The following is a 21,324-nucleotide window of genomic DNA, read 5'->3' as shown; positions in this document are numbered from 1 at the left end:
TAATATGTGTTAAACGTGCTATTTAAGGCTGATTACTGCTGCTTAATTATGCAGCCTTCGTTAAGAAGCGAGTGAGGAGACAGTTTATCGTGTCTCTGCTTCACTTTGTCTACTTCAGACATAAATGTCCCCATCTCCTGATCTAACACACACACACACACACACACACACACACACACACACACACCTCGGTGCTGCAGCTGCGCTGACTTCTTCCCTGCTTTCCTTATCTGTCACCCCGGTTTACTGCAGGGAGTCTGTTGTTTGGGTGCTGCTGTCTCCACTGTCTCGCTTTTACCCTCTGCCTGACTCTGTGTGTGTGTGTGTGTGTGTGTGTGCGTGTGTGTGCATGCAGGTACAGTGCATGCATGTGTAATTTTTTATGATTTGCCTCTTGTGCTTTTGTTCACGCTACACAGGTTGTGTTGTCTTTGTGGTGAAGTGTGCTTCTATTTTTGTGAGGACCTCTTTGAGTGTTAAATCTTGAGAAGCGAGGACATTATCAGCTCTTTAAAGCTGCATTTAAAGGGATAAGGTCTTGGTTGCAGGGTTAAGTTTAGATTTGGGTTTAGGTCGGAGGTTGGAGGTCGGAGGTTTGGCGTGTAGTTGTGATGGTTTAGGATAAATTTAGAGGCATCACATGAATGATGATCCTCATCAGTGTGCAATCAGTCTCAACGCTGACAAGTCATTTTGTTTTATTGAATCCTAAAATATGATCTTCTTTAAACAAGCATATATTAAGTTTATTTCTAGACTCGCCTCCTTCAGTCTCGATATTTGTTGCATCTCTCTCTGTCGTTTATTTAAAATCATTTGACACCAGAACAAGAGAAACTGCACTCAGAAGAAATTTCTGCGTCTTGTCTTATTTTTGTAGTTATTTGCAATCATTACTCTCAGTATTAATTAACTTGCACTCAGCATTGTGCCATGGGTTATTGTAACGTTGCATGTTAATTGCTGAGATCTGGTAATGAGGCAACATTGTTAAAGAGGCGTCAGAAACACCGGCAGTCAGGGTGGAAACAAAGTGAGCCAAACCGACATGGAGGAGGAAAATAAAATGATTTCCCAAACTTTGTGTTGTAAACTCCCTGCTTCACCTTTGACCTCACCAGAGCTGTGCACGCTCTTTACCTGTGTGACTGTGTGACTGCTGTGTTTCCAGATGTCAGCAACTAATCTGATGATTGCAGTGTTGTCATAACTGACATAAACAATGGACAAAGTGATGCACATGATGGAATTTTCCATTGAAATAGTGGCTAAACTCAACTTGAACTTGAGACTAAACGCCTTAAGATGAATTTCATTGGCCGTGTGTGTGTGTGTGTCCCCTGTGTGTGTGTGTGTGTGTGTCCCCTGTGTGTGTGTGTGTCCTCTGAACAGGACTCCGCTCACAGTGATGACCTGTGTAAGTGACATGTGACAGGAAAGTGACAGGACGTCCACCCACTGCCCCAGAGACCCATTTATCTCACACACACACCCACACACACACACGCACATGCATACACACACTCACAAACACACACGTGCCACAGCTGGAGCTGGGCAAGGGCACAGACACACTCAGCAGGATCCAAACTGACACACACACACACACACACACACACACACATTCTTTCCTCCTCCGGCTCGTCATCTTGAGCTCATTTGTGTTGAATATGTAGCAGGAGTGTTGTTGTTGTTTATCTGTGTGTGTGTGTGTGTGTGTGTGTGTTTTTGTCCTGACACTGTGCTGTGTGTGTTGTGAGCGTCACTCGAGCCATGCCAGAGCCCTGCTGGGCCCTTCATGGACTCCTCTCCCCTCTGAGATCGGCCTTACAGCACTGCCACTGTTCATTATCGTGAATAACTTTGTCTGTGTGTGTGTTTTTGTGTCTATGTGTGTGTGTATGTGTGTGTAAGAGAGTATACCAGTGTGTGTAGGTCAAGTTGTAGATCCTGTGCTGTCACGGTGGAAATGTCAGGCCGTTGCTCCAGTTAGCGCAGCTCTCGACAGGGAGAGCCCACTTGTTCTGCTCTGCTAACTCTGCTAATGAAAACAATCAGGGAAGGAAGGGTGTGTGTGTGTGTGTGTGTGTGTGTGTGTGTGTGTGTGTGTGTGTGTGTGTGTGTGTGTGTGTGTGTGTGTGAGTGTGTGTTTTGTAATGCAGGGGTGGAACTGGCTGGATGTAGAAAACAGAAATGGATCACAGACGGCAGAATGTGTTTGAATATATACATTTTAATTCCTTGCTCGTATCGTACGACTGAATCTGAAAAATATAGTTTAACAAACAATAAAAGGGAGATTTTGAAACAGAGTTATTGATTTTGTACTTTTATTTTTTAATATAAACTCAAGGTTAGTTTTCTTGAAACAAAACAAAGATTCAACTTGAAGAAAACTGTTTTCGTTAATTTCTTTTTTATTTATTCATAAAACTAGAAACAAATCAAAGAGCGTCAGTCGCTGCCAAGGCTGGAAACTGTTAATAAATATTTAATGATTGACCGATGGTGACCATGGTGTTTGAGGAATGCCAAATGGCAACCCTCAATCTGTAGCTGTGAAGTGAAGCCAACATAAAAAAAAAACACTGCAGTTCCTCTAACGTCCACTTGAGGCTGGCTCCAGAAGTGAGTCAGTCTCCATAAGTCCCCATGTTCACAGCAGAAATAAACATGTTTACAGCCTGGTACAAAAAACAGTTTTGGTCCCTGTGGCTAATTTCATGACAACTGTACTGAGGGTGAATTTATATACAACTCACCTGTTCACATTATATTAAGGCTTAAAGTTATGCAGGATTAAGAGCGTGATGCTCGACCTCTTTGCTGCCAACACAACGGCTCTTCAGAAACTTGTTGGCGCCGTCAGAGAGACGACGTCCACGTTTTATACCGTCCATGGAGACACTATAAAACATGAGACATTTGGAGTTATGACCGTGTTGCTCCAGCTCCACCTACCAAAATTAACGGGATCACTTGTTGATGTTCGGTTCGTCTTAATTTGGTTTGAAGTGCGCTACGCTTTCATGAGGTTTATAACCAGAAGGCGTATAGGAAAACATACACTGTAGACCATTCCTGTAATTATATGAAAACTATACAGTCTTTAGGTGGAGCACGGCATACACATTCACCTACAACCAGAGAATCAAACATTTAGCCTCTGTACCTCATGGTTAACTTGAACCCTGGACTTACCCACATCTTTTTTTTTTTGGATTTCTACTGTCACTGAAATGGAGCGTAGAATTATAGTTGCCACCGTACAGTAACTTATGGAGGTTGTAATATCATGTCTCGTAAATCGTGAACCTCTGTGCAGTGTGTTGGCGTCCGATAAGCCTTCGAACTCGTAGATCTATAACTCAAACTGCTCCTCCTGGATGCTATTGATCGTATTTCATCGTCTCACGACTCGTGAAGCAACACGCCTCCGCTAAAACACACACACACACACACACACACACACACACACACACACACACATCCCCTGACATTGTTTTAAACCGCTCTTTTCAGTCTGAGCACCTGGTAAGACCAAAGACCATGTCACAGAGGATTTGTCCAGAGCCGGCCACAGTTAAATTCGTCCCCCTATATTCCCCTGATGTTGATAATTCAGCACTTCAGCATCTGTGCAGTTCATATATATAATCCCCGTTGACGCTAATCTCTCTCTCTATAGCTACAGAGCTCCCAGCAAACACCCACCATCTGCCCCACACGAATGTTTATTATTCTAAGAAGAAATACAGTATAAACAGAGCAGAGCAGGCGGTGGGTGTCCTAGTTATTACTGTCAATACCGCCCATTTACAGCCAAACCGGCTCTATTATTAGACTGCACTGTACTGTCATCAGGTATCTTCAAACGTTGTTGCATAAATATTTTTTTACAGCGCTGTTAAGTGCACTGTTGTGATCCGCCAGGGTTCGGTACATGTTTACCATCACAGAGGATAGTAAGAAAATAATGGAAGTTTCCCTTGTTATGCCCGGCTCGGCTCGGCTCGGCTCGGCTCTGTGTGTTTTTCTTCTTTCCATTTATAAAATGACAGATTGACATTTGAGGCTGGCGCGGTGGGTTTTCCTGTGTAGTGTGTTTCAGTCAGAGAAAGTTCACGTGTGTGTGTTGATGTCAGGATGTGGAGGTCATCTTCGACGACAAGGTGGAATATGTGTAACCAGACATGAGTTCATATCATACGGTAAATATCTACAATGAAAACAACATTACAGCTTCAGAATCTTAATGATTTCAGGCTTCTATAACCTTCTAGACCCCTGAGTGGGTGTTATGTGTTATGCTATAGTAGGTTTCCACTGTAAATCTAAAAATCGATCTTATGGAAGCTGTAAGATTGTGTAGTAAGGGAGATCCTGATCCACAAAGAGACAAAGAGTGAGTTCATAGTGAGCTCATCACATCACATCATCACCATCAGTAAAACAACAGGACTTAACTGGCTCTCACTGCCGGAGACGGAAACTGTTTTCTGGGGGAGGGCTGGTGTTCGCCGAAGAGTCGGCAGGGAGGACTAACCGAGTCGTTTCCACATAAATTTTAAGATCTTTTCTCATATAAGTTGCCAATCTCTTGTTAGTAACATAACAATGCAGGATGCTCAAAATTGTATCATATAATCACTGGAGATAAACAGCAGAGCTTAATCGACTCTCACTGCCGGAGACGGAAACTGTTTTCTGTGGGGATGTTCGCCGAAGAGTCGGCAGGGAGGACTGACCGAGCCATGCCGAGTTTTCCACATAAATTTAAAGCTCTTTTCTAACATAAGTTGCCATTACTGTTATTTATTAGTAACATAGCAATGTGGGCTGCTCAGAATTGTATCATATGATCACTGGAGATAAACAGCGGGGCTTAATCGACTCTCAGTTGTTTTCTGGGGGGGACAGTTCGCCAAAGAGTCGGTTGGGACGACTGACTGCTTTAAAAAACTGGACTGTAAATCTATAATCACATAAGACATTTCAAATGTTTAGACTCAGCAACACGACTCTAGCCACACTATTATATAATCAGATATTAGCATTTACATAATTTAGGATTAATGTAACAGGATTAAGATTAACATACTAAACACATCCTCTCCTGGGTTAAACCATTGCTCTTATAAGTGTATGTTAAGAGTGTCTGTCTGTGTGTGTCTTTCACATTGAGCGGCTCAGCACAGTGACTTTCTCTCGTGTCTCTAATGCTGCTAATTGTTGGTAATTAGTTCGGATTGTGGCAGCAGCTGCTGTGTTTAACATGTTTTCTCTGTTATTTTGAGAAAGATTTCAGAGTAAATTATTTGTTAGATTGGGGATTTTTTTACTTTCATGGTCTACAGAGGGTTCATCCTCATCCACTATGTTAAATCTGGCACAGATATTCATGATCCCTAGATGATGTATCATACTGACTTTGGTGGTTACCTTTAAGATAATTTTTGAAGCACACAAATCCAAAGCTTGTCTTGTTCTAGCTTCTCAAATGCGAGAACAGAACAATACATTTGAAGACGCATAGGAACATTGCTACATTTTAAGTGATAAATTATAGAATAGACTCATTATTTGATATTGTCACTCCTAACAAACCACTACAAAGTTCTGTTGGAAGACGTTTGAGACTCTTCTTGTCTCACTTTGATTATATTTGTGTCATCCAATTTTTACGGCCAGATGAACTGGAACTCACTGGAACTCAAAACACACAGTACTCACTGCACACGTGTGTGTAGTCTTTAAATTGATCTTGTTTTGGGGAGTAAATCTTGATTTACACGAACAAATCTGTATGTAAATTCTTAAATTAACTGGTGATGGATGAGAGGAGAGGAGAAAATGTAAAAAACCTTCCCTCCATTGGCTTCCTTTTCTTTGATTCTGCTGCAGGATTTGAGTCGAGACCTCTGCAGCCCTTCACTAAGCCTGCTGGGAGTCAGGCTGATCTGACACTAGTCCACTAATTGGCCAACCTCATACTTAAAAACAGGGAGAAGCTTAATGGAGTCAGAACAGAGAGAGAAGACAGAGAAAAGATTCTGTTAATACAACTTTTTCAGCGTCAGTGCCTGTTATACTGTACTGAAAAAGAAGAAGCATGACACATGATCCGGTTCAGTACGTCAGTTGAAGGCTAAAATATTTGTACGTCAGTTGGTCAGTTAACTGTGTAACATCGACGTCCTCTTCAGCCTTTTCGCCTCTGTCATTATGTCCATTGAGGCTGCCGAGCCCTGTTACATTCACCTCTTGCCTAGCTCCTGTTCTGGCACGACACCAGCTTCGCTCCCGGTCAGTATTCTCCTGAGAGCCTCCTCTTTTCGTTGGTCCAGAACGTCTGTGGTACAAACACTAACACTTCCTCGGTGCTCTGAGCTCACAGTCCGGGCAGCCCAGCTAACAAACTGAGCTAACGTCAGCTAACAGCAGCTACAGTTTACTTCACTGAGACAGAACAGAAGAACGACTAAAAGTCAGTCTTTAGCTTCCTCTGTCAACGTCCTCTTCAGTCTTTTTGCCTCTGCCATTATGTCCATAGAGGCTACTGAGCCCGGTTACGTTGACCGCTTGCCGAGCTCCTGTTCTGGCACCAGCTCCGTTCCCTGCTGCCCTAGGCCTTAGCTCCCTCCATCAACGTCCTCTTCGCTCTCTTCTCCTCTGCCATTATGTCCATAGAGGCTGCTGAGCCCAGCTCCAGTTCTGGCACGACACCACCTCTGCTCCCCGTCACCATTCCTCTTACTGTTGGTCCAGTGGTACAAATACTAACACTCCCCCGGTGTTGTGAGCTTATAGTCATAGTTATGCATGAGCTAACAGCAGCTACAGCTGTCAGCAGTTTACTTCACTGTCCATCAGTAAACTCTGTAAATCACAGAGAGTTGTCCGGCGGCTTCTTGCTTGCTCTCTCCTTTTCTTTTCTTAGCTTCCTCCGTCAGCGTCCTCTTCGCTCTCTTGTCCTCTGCCATTATGTCCATAGAGGCTGCTGATCCCTGCTACATTGCCTTGACTTGTCCAGCTCCATCGCCCTGGCCTGAAAACCTCCTCTTCACAGTCCTCACAGGACCGGCTAACAAAATGAGCTAACAGCAGCTACAGCTGTCAGCAGTTTACTTCACTGTCCATCAGTAAACTCTGTAAATCACAGAGAGTTGTCCGGTGGCTTCTTGCTTGCTCTCTCCTTTTCTTTTCTTAGCTCTCTCCATCAACGTCCTCTTCGCTCTCTTCACCTCTGCCATTATGTCCATAGAAGCTGCTGAGCCCAGCTCCTGTTCTGGCACGACACCACCTCTGCTCCCCGTCAACATTCCTCTTACTGTTGGTCCAAAATGCCAGTGGTACAAATACTAACACTCCCCCGGAGCTTATAGTCTTTATACATGAGCTAACAGCAGCTACAGCTGTCAGCAGTTTACTTCACTGTCCATCATAAACTCTGTAAATCACAGAGAGTTGAGGCGGAGCAGCCGGAGGACATCAGAGGGAAAACCAGAAAACATTTCCTCCATAAAATATGATCCAGTTTCACCAGAATCAGTGAAATAGTTGCTGCTGTGTGACTTAGTGCCGTAAAGCGTTACGTACTTCTCCCGACCCGGAGCCCAAAGTTACATAGAGTGAGAACAGACGTACCAATGACAGAGACACCGTTCACCTGATATAACATGACAAAAACTCATCTCAGAGTGTGTGGGTGTGATCTGTGAACATAAATGAAATGTAACTGTAATTCTGGAGGAGTGACTGTTTGTGGGATGAACCGGCAACATTTGAACTCAAGAGTTTAAATGAAAACAAAGTGAGAGAGAGAGAGGCTGGAGGAGCATACTGAGTAGATGTGTTGAGCTCTTCTCCACATATGTCAGTCCTGATTTAAGCCACACCTGCTGCTAACCGCGACTTACCCGAGAGAGGGAGAGAGGCAGCACAGTGCAGTGTGTTTCAGGCTGTGCAGTCACAGGCTGAGCAGTCGCTGAAGCGAACGGTCGCTGTGTCGCTGCTGCTTTATTTTTCCCCTTTTTCCCTCCCTCCATCTCTCTGTCTCTTGTTTCCTTCGCTCCTCGACGCAGCTCGGTCTTTCCTCCTGTCATCCTGAAGCGATGGTGTGATTAACAGGGCGCTCTGCTTCCTATAGGAACCTTTTTGCCAATCGCTGACTCTCTGTCAGAGCTGGGAATAAATGGAAGGGAGCACTCCTCTTAGTGTGAAGTAGGATTTTTGATTTTCTTTCCTGGACTTTGCAGAGTGGATTTTCTCATTTCTACCTGGACACATTATTTTTTAACACTCTGGGGAGGGTTTCTTTTCTGCATGATATAAAGAGCTGAAGGAAACAGGTGGCATTGGTGGGTTTTAAACCCTGCATGTTGGGGAGAGCTCAGCTCAACCCAACCCCTGCTGAGATCCAGCAGGAGCAGCCAAGACCTGAAGACGGACAAATTACACACATTACACTAACCCAAGGGGTCCATCGGGTGTGAAAGCTGCACCTGTATTTCTTCAATCCGGTAACACCTTCGCACTCGCAGAAGTAGCTGGATCACATGTGAGCAGTTTGGGGGAAGGAGGATTTCCATCTCGGTGTGAGGGAGGGGAGAGCGTGGTCATCAGGCGGCCGGTGGTGGAGAAGATGCCAGCCATCCTCGTGGCCTCAAAGATGAAGTCAGGACTCCCCAAACCCAAACCGGTGCACAGCGCCCTGCCCATCCCCCAGACCCACAGCAGGCCATCAGCTCTAGCTCTGCCAGTCAAGACCCAGGTCCCTCCACTGGGAAAGCAGGTTGGCTCAGGACCCCCGAGAAGCGTTACGCCGGGGTCAGAGGCTGGAGGAAACCCTCAGGTCAGGATCTCAAACTCCTCTACTACTACTCTACTATGTTTTCTGTCCATAGAAGTACTTATTCTCAGTACAGCCGCTCTTGGTGTGGGATCATTGCAAACTGAAGGCAAACTTGTGGGGTACAATATGTTCGATAAGACCTCTCTCCGTAAATCTGTGCAGGTTCTTTTTGATATTTTGTGCATAATTACAGCAGTGCTTCATCTGACTAATGAGCCATTTGTATTCTCAAATTGATAACCCTTAAAAAAATCATCAGTGATGGCGTTGGCTTCAGTCCCGTCGTGATCTAAATGCTGTTTTATGGGTCCAGCCAGGATGAAAATATGAAGCTAAATCAATAACTCTGAGTCTTTTTGGCTGGAAACTGAGAAGACGTTCAGTCTTGGCGTGCACAGTCACTTTGTCATTTCTCTGCTACAATAACAGTTGTCATCAGTCACTTCAGATTGCGTCGACGTGTTCATGTGCCTCCTGTTTTCTCTTTGAAAACACACACACATACATCACACTTTATCTGGCTCGCTTCAGCATTTAATGGGAAACATCAAAGCAAAAAAATCCAGGGCGAGTTCCTGGAAGGAGACGGAGCAGGCGGCCGCCTCTGCTGTCCAGGATGGCAGCGTAGCAGAGGATATCACAGGGTGGCTGTTTTGCTGTGTTTGTTAAAATATTGGCTGCGCTTAGCAACCCCGCACAAAACGGCTGCAACGGCGAGAGGGATCGCTCTAAAGCCATGTAAGGCAGTGAGGGGGAAGGAGGTGTGTGTGTGTGTGTGTGTGTAGTGAGCCAGCAAGTGCATGTTTGGCAATGTGTCTTAACAGTAAGCGTGACTCGGAGCCACTGAGGCATCCGCGAGGCAAATCTGAATCCGCCGTGATGATGATGATGATGATGATGATCGCGTGAGGAGGAAGATTCAGGAGGCCGGCGGCGTCAGCAGCAGCGACGTCACACGTCTGCTGCTGGTGTCGTTTTTGTTTTGTGGCTAATCACGTTTTCTCGCTGACCTACTTTCCGTGACTTTCTCCTCTCCGTCCTCCTTTTCTCTCCCTCGCTCCATCCCCGTGGTGCTGATGAAGCAGCCGTCATCACCCTCGACTGGGTTTAACCCTTGACCTTCCTGTCCGGCAGCAGCGATGTGAATATTGCAGTGGTGTACTGAAATCCATAAACGCTCACTGTGTGTGTGTGTAAGGGCACATGTATGTGGGTGTTTCTGCTTTTGTTTTTTTAACTGCAGTACTATTAAATCAGACAGTAACTGCTTCAAAACATCTGGATCAATTGATGAAGTGACAAATACAGCCCAGTTACAAACAGGTAAAGTTAATATCTGACTTCGTGTGGATTTCCAAATATGTTTTTGGTGATTAAACAGGGCTGTTTGGAATTGGGAAAGAGAGATGAGCGTTCAGTGCTTCACCTGCTGCAAAGACAACTGGAAGAAAATGTGATTTCCACCCCAGACTTCCAGGTATTTGTGCTCATCTCTGTAACAGCTGCGCACCACATCTGCATCCAAAACACCGAGCAGCAACTAGATACTAATGAAAGCAGCGTAATGTCCTTCACAAGAGATGAATAGCAGCTGGATTGTAACCGCTCTGTTTGAATACAAGTGACAGATTCTCTAACAGTCTGTGGTTTGAGGTCCCTTTAATGCAGGACAGGCGTGTTAGTTGTTCCATAGCTCAGTTTTATTGTCCTCATTTCTGGACTCTTTTACCCCGAGGGACCGACTGAACTGGAGGAAGGTCTGAGAGGCAGAATTGCTAGTGGAGGACTGTGAGCCCGCCACGCTGCATCGCCGTCATCCAGGGTACAACCCTCAGTGGATTTCGTGCACAGACAACCGTCGGTCCTCGCCGTGAACCCAATCTGCTCCGAGGGCAGAGCGAGATGAGGCGACGCTCTCTGGAGACGTGGAGGTTGATGCTTTCGCTTTTTTTTCTTGTCTCGGCTGCAGCGAGTTTCTTCAAGCCGGAGGGGGGTGGGGGGACTCTTTCTTTTGGTTTTTAATAATGAGGAAATGTCCACTCCCAAAACAATCACATCAGTGTCAGGTTGTCAGGATGTCGGAGCTTCTTTTTGGAACATTTTGCACCAAGTTCAATCATACAAGGACAAAAATCCATCATAGGAGAGGCGGAGCACCCAGTATAGCAGCAGATAGACCTGAATCCTGGGCTGATAGAAACTCGTACTATCTCTATCGCTGTCAGTCTTTATTTTATTTGACCTTTATTGAACCAAGACGGTCTCTTGAGATCTAAATCTCAACCCAAAAGCAGAAATTGAACCAACAGTGAAGAAGGAACAGTAAGGGAAGGAGGATAAACAATCCAGGGATGTTTTCAGGCGTTCCGAACAAACCACAAATTGCATTAATCACAATGCAGATGGCGACGAGCAGCGCGCGTTAGCGGTTACCTGAAGGATTAGTGGAGTCGTCGTCACAAACATCCAGCTGGCACCAAACACACAAACATGTCGCGTACACCTGTAACAAAGAGTTAATCCATTATGCAACGAGAGGCGGCAGGAGGCAGCAAGGAACATCCAGGCTGTCTCTGGAGAGTGTGTGTGTGTGTGTGTGTGTGTGTGTGTGTGTGTGTGTGTGTGTGTGTGTGTGTGTGTGTGTGTCTGGCACTATCTGCTGTATCTGAGTGAAGGTGATAGGCTGGAAATGTGTGAATGGTATTTGAAGCTGTGAGCTCTCTCTCTGCCTCTGTGTGTGTCTGTGTCTGTGTGTGTCTGTCTGTGTGTGTGTGTGTGTGTGTGTGTGTGTGTGTGTGTGTGTGTTGTCTTTCTACCCCCCTGCTGACCTTTAACCTTTCACCATACAGTGAATAGAGCCGTGCACAGATGCTCTGCTGCCCTCTAGTGGCTGCTTTTTTGCCCTACGTCTGATCCCATTCACAAATACAAGCAGCAGAGTGTGTGTGTGTGTGTGTGTGTGTGTGTGTGTGTGTTCAAGTCATTCGAGGCCACAGCCGTCGCTTCTCTATCCATCTTTAATGCCTCCTGACCTCCTTCTCTTTCTCTCTCTCTCTGTTTTCTCGCTCCCTCCTTCGTTTGTGTTCATTGTTGCCAGCTCGTTAATTCTTGGCTACAGAGGTTCAAACCAAGAATCTCTGAAAGCCACTTCACAGCAGGAGACCCTGAAAGATTTGATGAAATTTTGATGCTACGTGAAGCGTGCATAGACCTTTATAAGTCATGCACACACACACGCATGAGCACACTGCCACAGAGAGAGATCTGTGTGCTGCAGCGATAAGGAGCTCCTATCTTAATAACCATCTCTCCAGATAAAGGCTCAAGTCGGGCTCTGTGTAAAGACCGGCTTTATTAGACTCGTTATGAAAGCTCAGCTGAATCCCAATCACATGAAAACATAGTGTGAGAAGGGCCACAGGCTACCTTGGCTTAATATTTACCGAGATGATCTCATCGTAAATAAACCAGAATCCACAATTTAGACGGACACCTCCATCCGGGGGAGAAGAGCTCAGTCTGGATATTAAATCCTCACTGTTGAGATAAATGCATCAGTGATGCCGAGCTCCATTAATTCAACATCGTCCCGTCTCGAAGATGTGTAATTGCCCGAGATTATAATTTCCCTAATTTGAATTATTTAAATCTGGTGTAATTTCATTCAGGGAATTGGTTTGACCGTGAACCTGCAGACCCAGTGAGACGTGTGAACTCATTTCATTATTGTGGATTCAGAGTTAATTAAATGACCCGTAATGGCAAACTATTGATCGATGGCTGAGGGCGTAGAGATTAGACTGAGATATAAATTTGGTAAAAACCAGAAAGGACATTATATTAATATAATATTAAATACATATTAAGGCAATTCTTTCAAAACACATTAAATATGTTGGAAAATAGTTGCTGAAAAGACTAAAAACTAAATGTGGAGTTAGAGGTTCAAACAGTTTTTCACCAGTTTTCAGTCTCAGGATTTTTGTGGGCGGTCCTTAAAGGGCGGCTCGATGACACGCTGAGGCCACCCTGAGCAGAGAGACAGAGATGAATTCATCTCAGCTCAGAGTGTTTCGAAGTTAGTCATGTCAGTCCTGCAGCTGAGAATTCATTTTTACCTGATTTTGACCTAACTTCATAAACTTGTCGATATTTTTAATCATTCAAATTTGGCTGGGTGGTTGATCACTCTTTCTTCTTTGGTCTGACAAAACGTATTCTTACTTTACATGGACTTTAGCAGATAAACTTTAAACGGATGCCAGTAGTTCAGTTAGATTTGCTGCTTCTCTCTGTTTTATAGCATGCATTGAATATTTTGGGGTTTTGCAGAGTTGGTAGGACAAAAAAAATGCAATTTGAAGACGTCATCTTGGGTCCTGGCAACATTTTACAGTTACTTAATGAGCAGAGAGCTGCAGGGATGATGTATTTTTGTAGTCCAGCACATCTCTGTGGCAAACGGTTTATGGTGTTTACATGTTTTGTTCAGCAAGATGATCTGAAAACAAAATACTTTATGGTGACTTCAGTGTGACCTGCTAAACTTTAGGTGTTCTGCGGGATGACGTTCAATAACCCGTCTGTAGTCTCCTTTTTTTTAAGTTAAGAGTGCGGTATTTACCGACGATTTTATGTCATAGAACAAAACATGAAAATCTCAGATCTTACTCCAGGCGTCCAACCAATGAAAACCCACTCCAAAGACCGTTTGACTTGTGTCCAGGTTTTAACCTTCAGGTAACATATAATTAAGAGATTACTTGATATTTACAATAATCTTTAGTCGCAGCTGCACATACAATAAAGGGTTGCTGTCTGATGATCAGAGTTATATTTTAGAGGACTTAACCAGTCCAGAATTTGATTTTCTGTACAGCCAGCTAACAACGATAGTGAAATAAATATTTAATATCAGCGTCTTTGGTCTGCAAACCTCAGCATCAACCTTTAAAACCCATCTCATTTGACCCCTAGAAAAGCTCTCTCCTGTCTCCAGCCTCTCCCCTCCTCCCCGGCATCCTGTGAAAGGCGGTAATGACTTTTTTTTATGGCTTTTACATCCCGCCCTGACTCTCCCAGAGACCCGGCCCAGCAGGTGAGAGTGAAAGCCAGAGCCCTATTGCGCTGTATTGGATTGCTAATGCCCTTCTATACCCACCCAGAGGAGGAGGACAGATTGAGTGGGGGTCTGGGTGACTATATTGCAGCCTCTTTTTTTTTATTACCATGACAAAGGGCCACACATACACATATGTCTCTTCAGGAGGGTGCAGCAAGTTAAAGCCAGATTTAATGGATGTTTCAGTGATTCATTGTTGGAGAGTTCATTGTTCAAAGGAAAAACCGAGGGTTTAACAGACTGCAAGAGTTCAGACAAAGAGCCGACAAGTCTTGTTAGGTCTTGCGAGTGATCCTTGTGGATTTAGCGTGTGCGCTTCATCATTTTGTGGTTGTAGCTGTCACACTTGTCACGTCAAAGCCTCGTCTCCGAGCGCTGTCAGAAAGTCCGTCTTTGTCTACAAATCAAGGCTGTTTTTCCTGAAAGCTGACACTCTGGAGATAAGAGGTTTTCACCCAAACGGCGGCCACACATTACTATCAGCATCAGACAGGTGGAAGGCCCGCGTTGCTGTTGATAAGAGAGACAACGCACCTCTGTGTCCTCCCTAAGAGAACACAGAGAAGATCCGTCCCGTAGATTGACCGGGCTGGACTGAAAGGGCTGATACCAGCGGAGGCTTCACGTGCGGTCAGATGGTGAGATAGCTGAAGTCTGAAGTGGCTTTTAACAGAGGAGGAAGAGGAAGGTTCTCCCCCAGCAGCTACCTGAGGAGCTTTTCAGCCTTAAATGGGACAAAAAAGATGAGGCACTCCAGCGTTTCCTGCAGATGTGGGATGTCGACCCAGGATGTTTTTTAGTTTAAGCAGTGGTTAAATTTGTCAACATCAGAGTCTCATGAAGTATGGATAACTGTGATCATTTCATCAAATATTTTCTTGTCGTGATGGAAATTTCCAGCTGCATGGGACCTGTGAAACTGCTGATCATTAACTGTAACCTGTGCATCGTTCTAGTCGATGTTTCAAACCCCACGACTCGCTGCAGTCCGTTTCAAAAGCATCGTAGAAGCAGGCCTCCGCTCAGCTCCACGACCGATACGTGGCTGTTCTATTTTTGATGGATGCTGCGTGACTCGTCCGGAAGTCAGACAATGAACTACATAGCATATTTACACATTGAGAAGCACTTACACCCAAATCTGAGCACGTAAACAAAGTCGAGCGGGCTAACACACTTCTGAAATGCTCCCGGTGTGGTTTGAAGTCGCATGGAGGACGGAGACGTGCCCGGTGGGTTTTTGGGGTGACCCTACCCGTTGATGTTTTTTTTACACACTAGAATAAATGTGCTTCAGTTTATTTTTATTTAAATAAATGCATCAATATGTTCTAATTAGATCTTTAGAAATAAACATTTGAAGAGAAGTTTTCTCGGTTTTCCATAAACACTGTGAAAAGCTCCGTTTTTCTCGGATGACATGTGTGATCATATGGCAGTCGGCTCCACTCGTAATGACCTCATCCCTGCCTAATGCGTCTCGATCAGATTCCACTTCCTGTGCGGTTGTCCCCTCGCCTTCCTGTGTGAGGTCATGGCTGAGGACATATAACCATATTAATTAAGGCCCGGGCATCTGTTTCTCCTGAGTCAACGTCCTTCCATTGATCTCCCTTCCCCTCTCAAGGTGCCCTCCACTCTACGGGTTCTCTCCTTTCCCTCGTGTTAGTTGTCACAGGGAGCCCCCGTTGGAGCAGACAAACGGGTCATTGTGAGTGGCACCCACTGGGGAATCGGCGCTGCAGAGGCGGTTAGACTAACACAATCAACTCCATCTCTGTCTGGAAACAGAAGGCAGTGTGGAGAGAGAAAAAAGGAGGAGAGGCCAGTGGAGGAGGTAAAGGTCAGCGGGGCTGAAGTCACGCTCCCCAGAGGCCCGTGTCCAGGGTCAACAAGGACTGAGAGGCAGGTTGGGGTAACTTCATGACCTCTGTGGAGCCGACGGACAGCCGATGATGTCTGCTGGTCAGGTGTTGATGCAGTGAATCAGATCAGATATCTATTGTTTTTATTTTTTAGCCTTCAGCTATAACCAATCACTCACCATCCTCACTGATGCTGAAATCTGTGGTCATGGCAACATCCAGGAAAGCAACATTCACACAGGTTCAAAACAAACCCTCCGTTTTATTGTCCTATCTGACCATCATGCAATATAATATCATAATATGCTACCGTATATTTAATGGTAGAGGTCGGCCAGCAGTGGATTTTTAAAGCCCAGTATTATAACAATGATTTGGTTTGATCGACCTCGGACTGAGCTTCCAGCTGCAGAGATCTGCAGAGTTTGAACATGTATGAATACAGCTATGAAATATGTGAAAAGATGACAGAGTGGCGTTCTCCTGCAGCTTCGGGGACTTTTATTCCTCCGCTTGTCGAGGTTGTGTGCGTGTTGTTTGTTCTGCACGTCTGTGCTCGACGCCGGTCTTTTTTTAAGCTTCCCTGATAAGTGTTCCTCCTAAATCAGGGCTGTAAATCTGCCATTCAGAGAGATTCCCCGTGATGTCTCCGTCTCCCACGTGCACACGTGTGCAAGATGAAAGCATAATTATGATTGAGAGTTACATCTCGAACCATCTACTTGAAGAATGGATACATTAAGAGGAGCTTTAGTTTTTAGATTCGAATGGTTTCACCTCATTTTAGGGACGGTGTGCTTCTCTGTTGTTTAAAGGGACAGTTTGCAGAGTTTGGAGTTTCAGTCGCACAGCCAGAAGAACTCAGTTTCCGTCTGATCTTTCAGTTTTCTGCCCCCCAGACAACAGTTTTTCTGTGGCATGACAACATTTTCAAGGCTCTGTGTTTACATGTCGTTTCATTAGTCAGGTTGTCTCAGCTGGTTGTCATGGTAACCAGGGCCAGATGGCATCACTGGTGTTCCAGTCAGTTTTTCTAATAATCTGACACCGGATAACTTTAATGACGTTTGTCTTTACAGGACTAAATGCGAGCAGGGTCGAACATTATGACGAAGTTTGTTTAAATTTACATAAATTCATGTTTTCTAATGCTGATATTGTACCTTTTTATTTAACCGATCAGTGCATGTGCATGGAGTTAAAGCACTCAGACAACATGCTGAAAGCCAAATAAGCAAAGATTCAGTGCAGCATTCTGTGTGTGTGTGTGTCATCTCACACTACATCAAATCAAACGTGATGTACCAGAGAAGAAGTCAATAAAAAGACAAATAAAGTAGTCAGTCTACCATTGCCTCTGCAGCACTAACCCTGTCCAAGTGCTTTTGTCCATGTCTCTTTACCCATTGCGAGTCCATATGTCCCTCACACCCCCACCCCGCAGCCAGAGCGGAACAGCCAGGCAGCAGGGCCATCCCAACGCCCCCACCCTCACCCCCCAATCTTCCCTGCCCAGCCCCAGAGAGCTCAGAGGTGGGAGTCCCCCAAAACAAAAGGCCCTCCCTGGCAGGGTTATCCCCCCATTGTCGCTGACACACTGAGGTTTATCTGGGACTGTGAAAGGAACCATACTCAGCCCATTCACTGTGGCTGCGCTTAATGAGCTTGTTGAAGGCCTGCACTAAAACCGTTAAATACAAGCACTAAATGCTGACATATTCTGTTCTCGTCGAGCCAGAGTGTCATTAAATCAATGCCGGTTAGGAGCAATGGGGGACTGATGGTTCTGTGGTGCCGCAGGCTGAGTAGTTACATGGGTTTCACTTTGTGGTGTGTTACCTTGATGACACACTGTACAGGATAGAAAAAGTCCTAGTTGTTGGTTAAGGAGTGAAGTGTCGTCATGGTAACCTGCAAAATCCATTTTATTTGTATTGTTGGTGTTTATTTCTCACGGATGGTTTTTAGTCACCAGTTTAGTTCAGACTGAGCTATAAGATGGGTTGCCACGACATTTCGTGCAGACATTCACATCCCCAGAGGATGAATCCTGTTCTTGATTTTTCCCTGAGCGACCATAGGTTGATATTGGGTAGATTGCTATGAATTTCGATACATACATTCATGGTCCCCAGAGGATGACCCCCACTGACTTTGATGACTTTTCCTGTAGAGCGACTATAGACAAACTTTTGTTTTGTTTTGTTTTTTTTTGGTGAAATGTCTCCATCACTATTGGTTTAATTGCTATAAAATTTTAGGACTGTCATTCATGGTGCCAAGAGGATAAATCCCACTGACTTTAATGATCCTTTTGCCTTTTCCCGTAGAGTGACTTTGGACAAACTTTTGGGGATTTTTTTGTGAAATGTCTCCAAAACTTTTGAGGGAATTGCTATAACATTTTGGTACATCGATTCATGGTCCCCAGAAGATGAATCTGACTGACATCAATGATCCTTTCACTTTTCCTGTAGAATGATGAGAAGCTAACATTTTGTGTTTTTGTTTAGTTTTTTTTCAGAAATGTCTTCCATAATTATTGGGTTATTTTCTTTGAAATTTGGTACAAAAGTTCTTGGTCCCAAGAGGATGAATCATACTGACTGAATTGACTTTGACTTTTCCTGTAGAGCGACTATAGACAAACTTTTGGGGGTTTTTTTTTTTGGTGAAATGTCTCGGTTTAATTGCTGTAAAATTTTAGGACTGTCATTCATGGTGCCAAGAGGATAAATCCCACTGACTTTGATGATCCTTTTGCCTTTTCCCATAGAGTGACTATGGACAAACTTTTGGGGATTTTTCTGTGAAATGTCTCCAAAACTTTTGAGGGAATTGCTTGACATTTTGGTACATCGATTCATGGTCCCCAGAAGATGAATCCGACTGACATCAATGATGAGAAGCTAACATTTTGTGTTTTTGTTTAGTTTTTTCTCTGAAATGTCTCCATAATTATTGGGTTATTGGCTTTGAAATTTGGTACCTACATTCTTGGTCCCAAGATGATGAATCATACTGACTGATTTTGACTTTGACTTTTCCTGTAGAGCGACTATAGACAAACTTTTGTTTTTTTTTTGTTTTTTTTTTGGTGAAATGTCTCCATCACTATTGGTTTAATTGCTATAAAATTTTAGGACTGTCATTCATGGTGCCAAGAGGATAAATCCCACTGACTTTGATGATCCTTTTGCCTTTTCCCGTAGAGCGACTATGGACAAACTTTTGGGGATTTTTTTGTGAAATGTCTCCAAAACTTTTGAGGGAATTGCTTGACTTTTTGGTACATCGATTCATGGTCCCCAGAAGATGAATCCGACTGACATCAATGATGAGAACCTAACATTTTGTGTTTTTGTTTTGTTTGTTTTTCAGAAACGTCTCCATAATTATTGGGTTACTTGCTGTGAAATTTGGTACATACATTCTTGGTCCCAAGACGATGAATCATACTGACTGATTTTGACTGACTTTTCCTGTAGAACGACTATAGACGAACTTTTGTTTTTTTTGTTTTTTTTGGTGAAATGTCTCCATCACTATTGTTTTAATTGCTATAAAATTTTAGGACTGTCATTCATGGTGCCAAGAGGATAAATCCCACTGACTTTGATGATCCTTTTGCCTTTTCCCGTGGAGTGACTATGGACAAACTTTTTGGGATTTTTTTGTGAAATGTCTCCAAAACTTTTGAGGGAATTGCTATGACTTTTTGGTACATCGATTCATGGTCCCCAGAAGATGAATCCGACTGACATCAATGATGAGAAGCTAACATTTTGTGTTTTTGTTTTGTTTGTTTTTCAGAAACGTCTCCATAATTATTGGGTTATTTGCTGTGAAATTTGGTACATACATTCTTGGTCCCAAGAGGATGAATCATACTGACTGATTTTGACTTTGACTTTTCCTGTAGAGCGACTATAGACGAACTTTTGTTTTTTTTTGTTTTTTTTGGTGAAATGTCTCCATCACTATTGGTTTAATTGCTATAAAATTTTAGGACTGTCATTCATGGTACCAAGAGGATAAATCCCACTGACTTTGATGATCCTTTTGACTTTTCCCGTAGAGTGACTATGGACAAACTTTTTGGGATTTTTTTGTGAAATGTCTCCAAAACTTTTGAGGGAATTGCTATGACTTTTTGGTACATCGATTCATGGTCCCCAAAAGATGAATCCGACTGACATTAATGATGAGAACCTAACATTTTGTGTTTTTGTTTTGTTTGTTTTTCAGAAACATCTCCATAATTATTGGGTTATTTGCTGTGAAATTTGGTACATACATTCTTGGTCCCAAGAGGATGAATCATACTGACTGATTTTGACTTTGACTTTTCCTGTAGAGCAAATATAGACAAACTTATTGTGTGTGTGTGTGTGTGTGTGTGTGTGAGAAATGTCTCTATAACTATTGGCTGAATTGCTATGACATTTTGGGACTGACATTCATGGTGCCAAGAGGATGAATCCAACGGACTTTGGTGATCCTTTACCTGTTGCTACCAACAGGTCGAGGTTTTTTCACCCATCCAGTGAAAGATCTCTACTACAGTAACCCATGGATTGGTATTTGTGGTGGATTGCTATGAAATCTGGTACAGAAAGTCTAAATTTGTCCAATCCTTTCTTCATTTTTGGTCGTCTTTGGTGGCTTTTACTGGCTGCTAAACAAACACTGACATGTCCAGCTGAAATGCGCTGCAGACTGTCATAAACTCACTATAAGTTGCATGGCTGTTGTGTTTCAGTATTTGGCAGTAGAGAAGCTGTGAAAACATTGCGGGTCATTACTTTATACTGTCCACATGACTTCAGTATTATTGTTTTTTTGTTTTTTTTTCGTGAAGCTTAAAGCATTTTTTTGTTCGGCCTGCTGGAAGTGATCAGGCATCCCCCTACTGTGGGAACTTTCTGTAAATCTTGGGCCTTTCCCAAAATTCAAATTCAGCTTGTAATTTGTGGTCGGTGGTGGTGTGTGTGTGTGTGTGTGTGTGTGTGTGTGTGCACAGGGGGTTGGAACACGCTCAAACGGAGGGCATCCTGTGCTGTGGACTCTCTTACATACACACTCACACATACATAAATGCTTAGGTTAGGAACCCGCCGTACACATGCACATAAATACACACATGCAGCTGCTACAATGTGATGTGGGTGACGGCTGATCAGAGACCGGGTCGGACTGCTCCGTCTCTCTGGTCGGGGGAAAATAAAACTCTGCTTTCTTTTTTTAACAGAGGAGCTGGTTAAAGGAATAATAAATAGAAAAGCGACGGTTAGCGTTGAGTTCTGCGCGGTTTGGCCTCTGAGCTCTGCACGTCCCTCCACTGTTATCAAAGCTGCACCGATCGACCCGTTTTTACTCACTTTTTTTTTGTCACGGATGGGGGTCGACTCCCGGGGGAGGGGTAGTGGAAGGTTAAGAGGTCTGTCCTTTTCTCTTTCTTTCTCCTCCCCATATGACCGATG

At 44.0% G+C, this 21,324-nt stretch overlaps 1 protein-coding gene across 2 annotated transcripts in view; it reads left to right on the top strand.

Moving 5' to 3' along the window:
* The first annotated feature begins 8,016 nt into the window (after positions 1-8,016).
* Positions 8,017-21,324, top strand: part of nav2a (neuron navigator 2a) — a 106,497-nt gene continuing 93,189 nt past the window's right edge. Inside the window, exon 1 of one of the 2 annotated variants that reach the window (XM_027281562.1) lies at positions 8,017-8,854. In XM_027281562.1, the coding sequence (XP_027137363.1) occupies positions 8,645-8,854 (210 nt within the window). In that variant the 5' untranslated portion in view covers positions 8,017-8,644. The remainder of the gene's footprint in view (positions 8,855-21,324) is intronic. The other variant, XM_027281563.1, reaches the window with a different exon arrangement.

This window comes from Larimichthys crocea, chromosome VIII (genome assembly GCF_000972845.2).
Source record: "Larimichthys crocea isolate SSNF chromosome VIII, L_crocea_2.0, whole genome shotgun sequence".
Classification (NCBI taxonomy): Eukaryota; Metazoa; Chordata; class Actinopteri; family Sciaenidae; genus Larimichthys; species Larimichthys crocea.
This window is presented reverse-complemented; position numbering and strand designations above follow the sequence as displayed.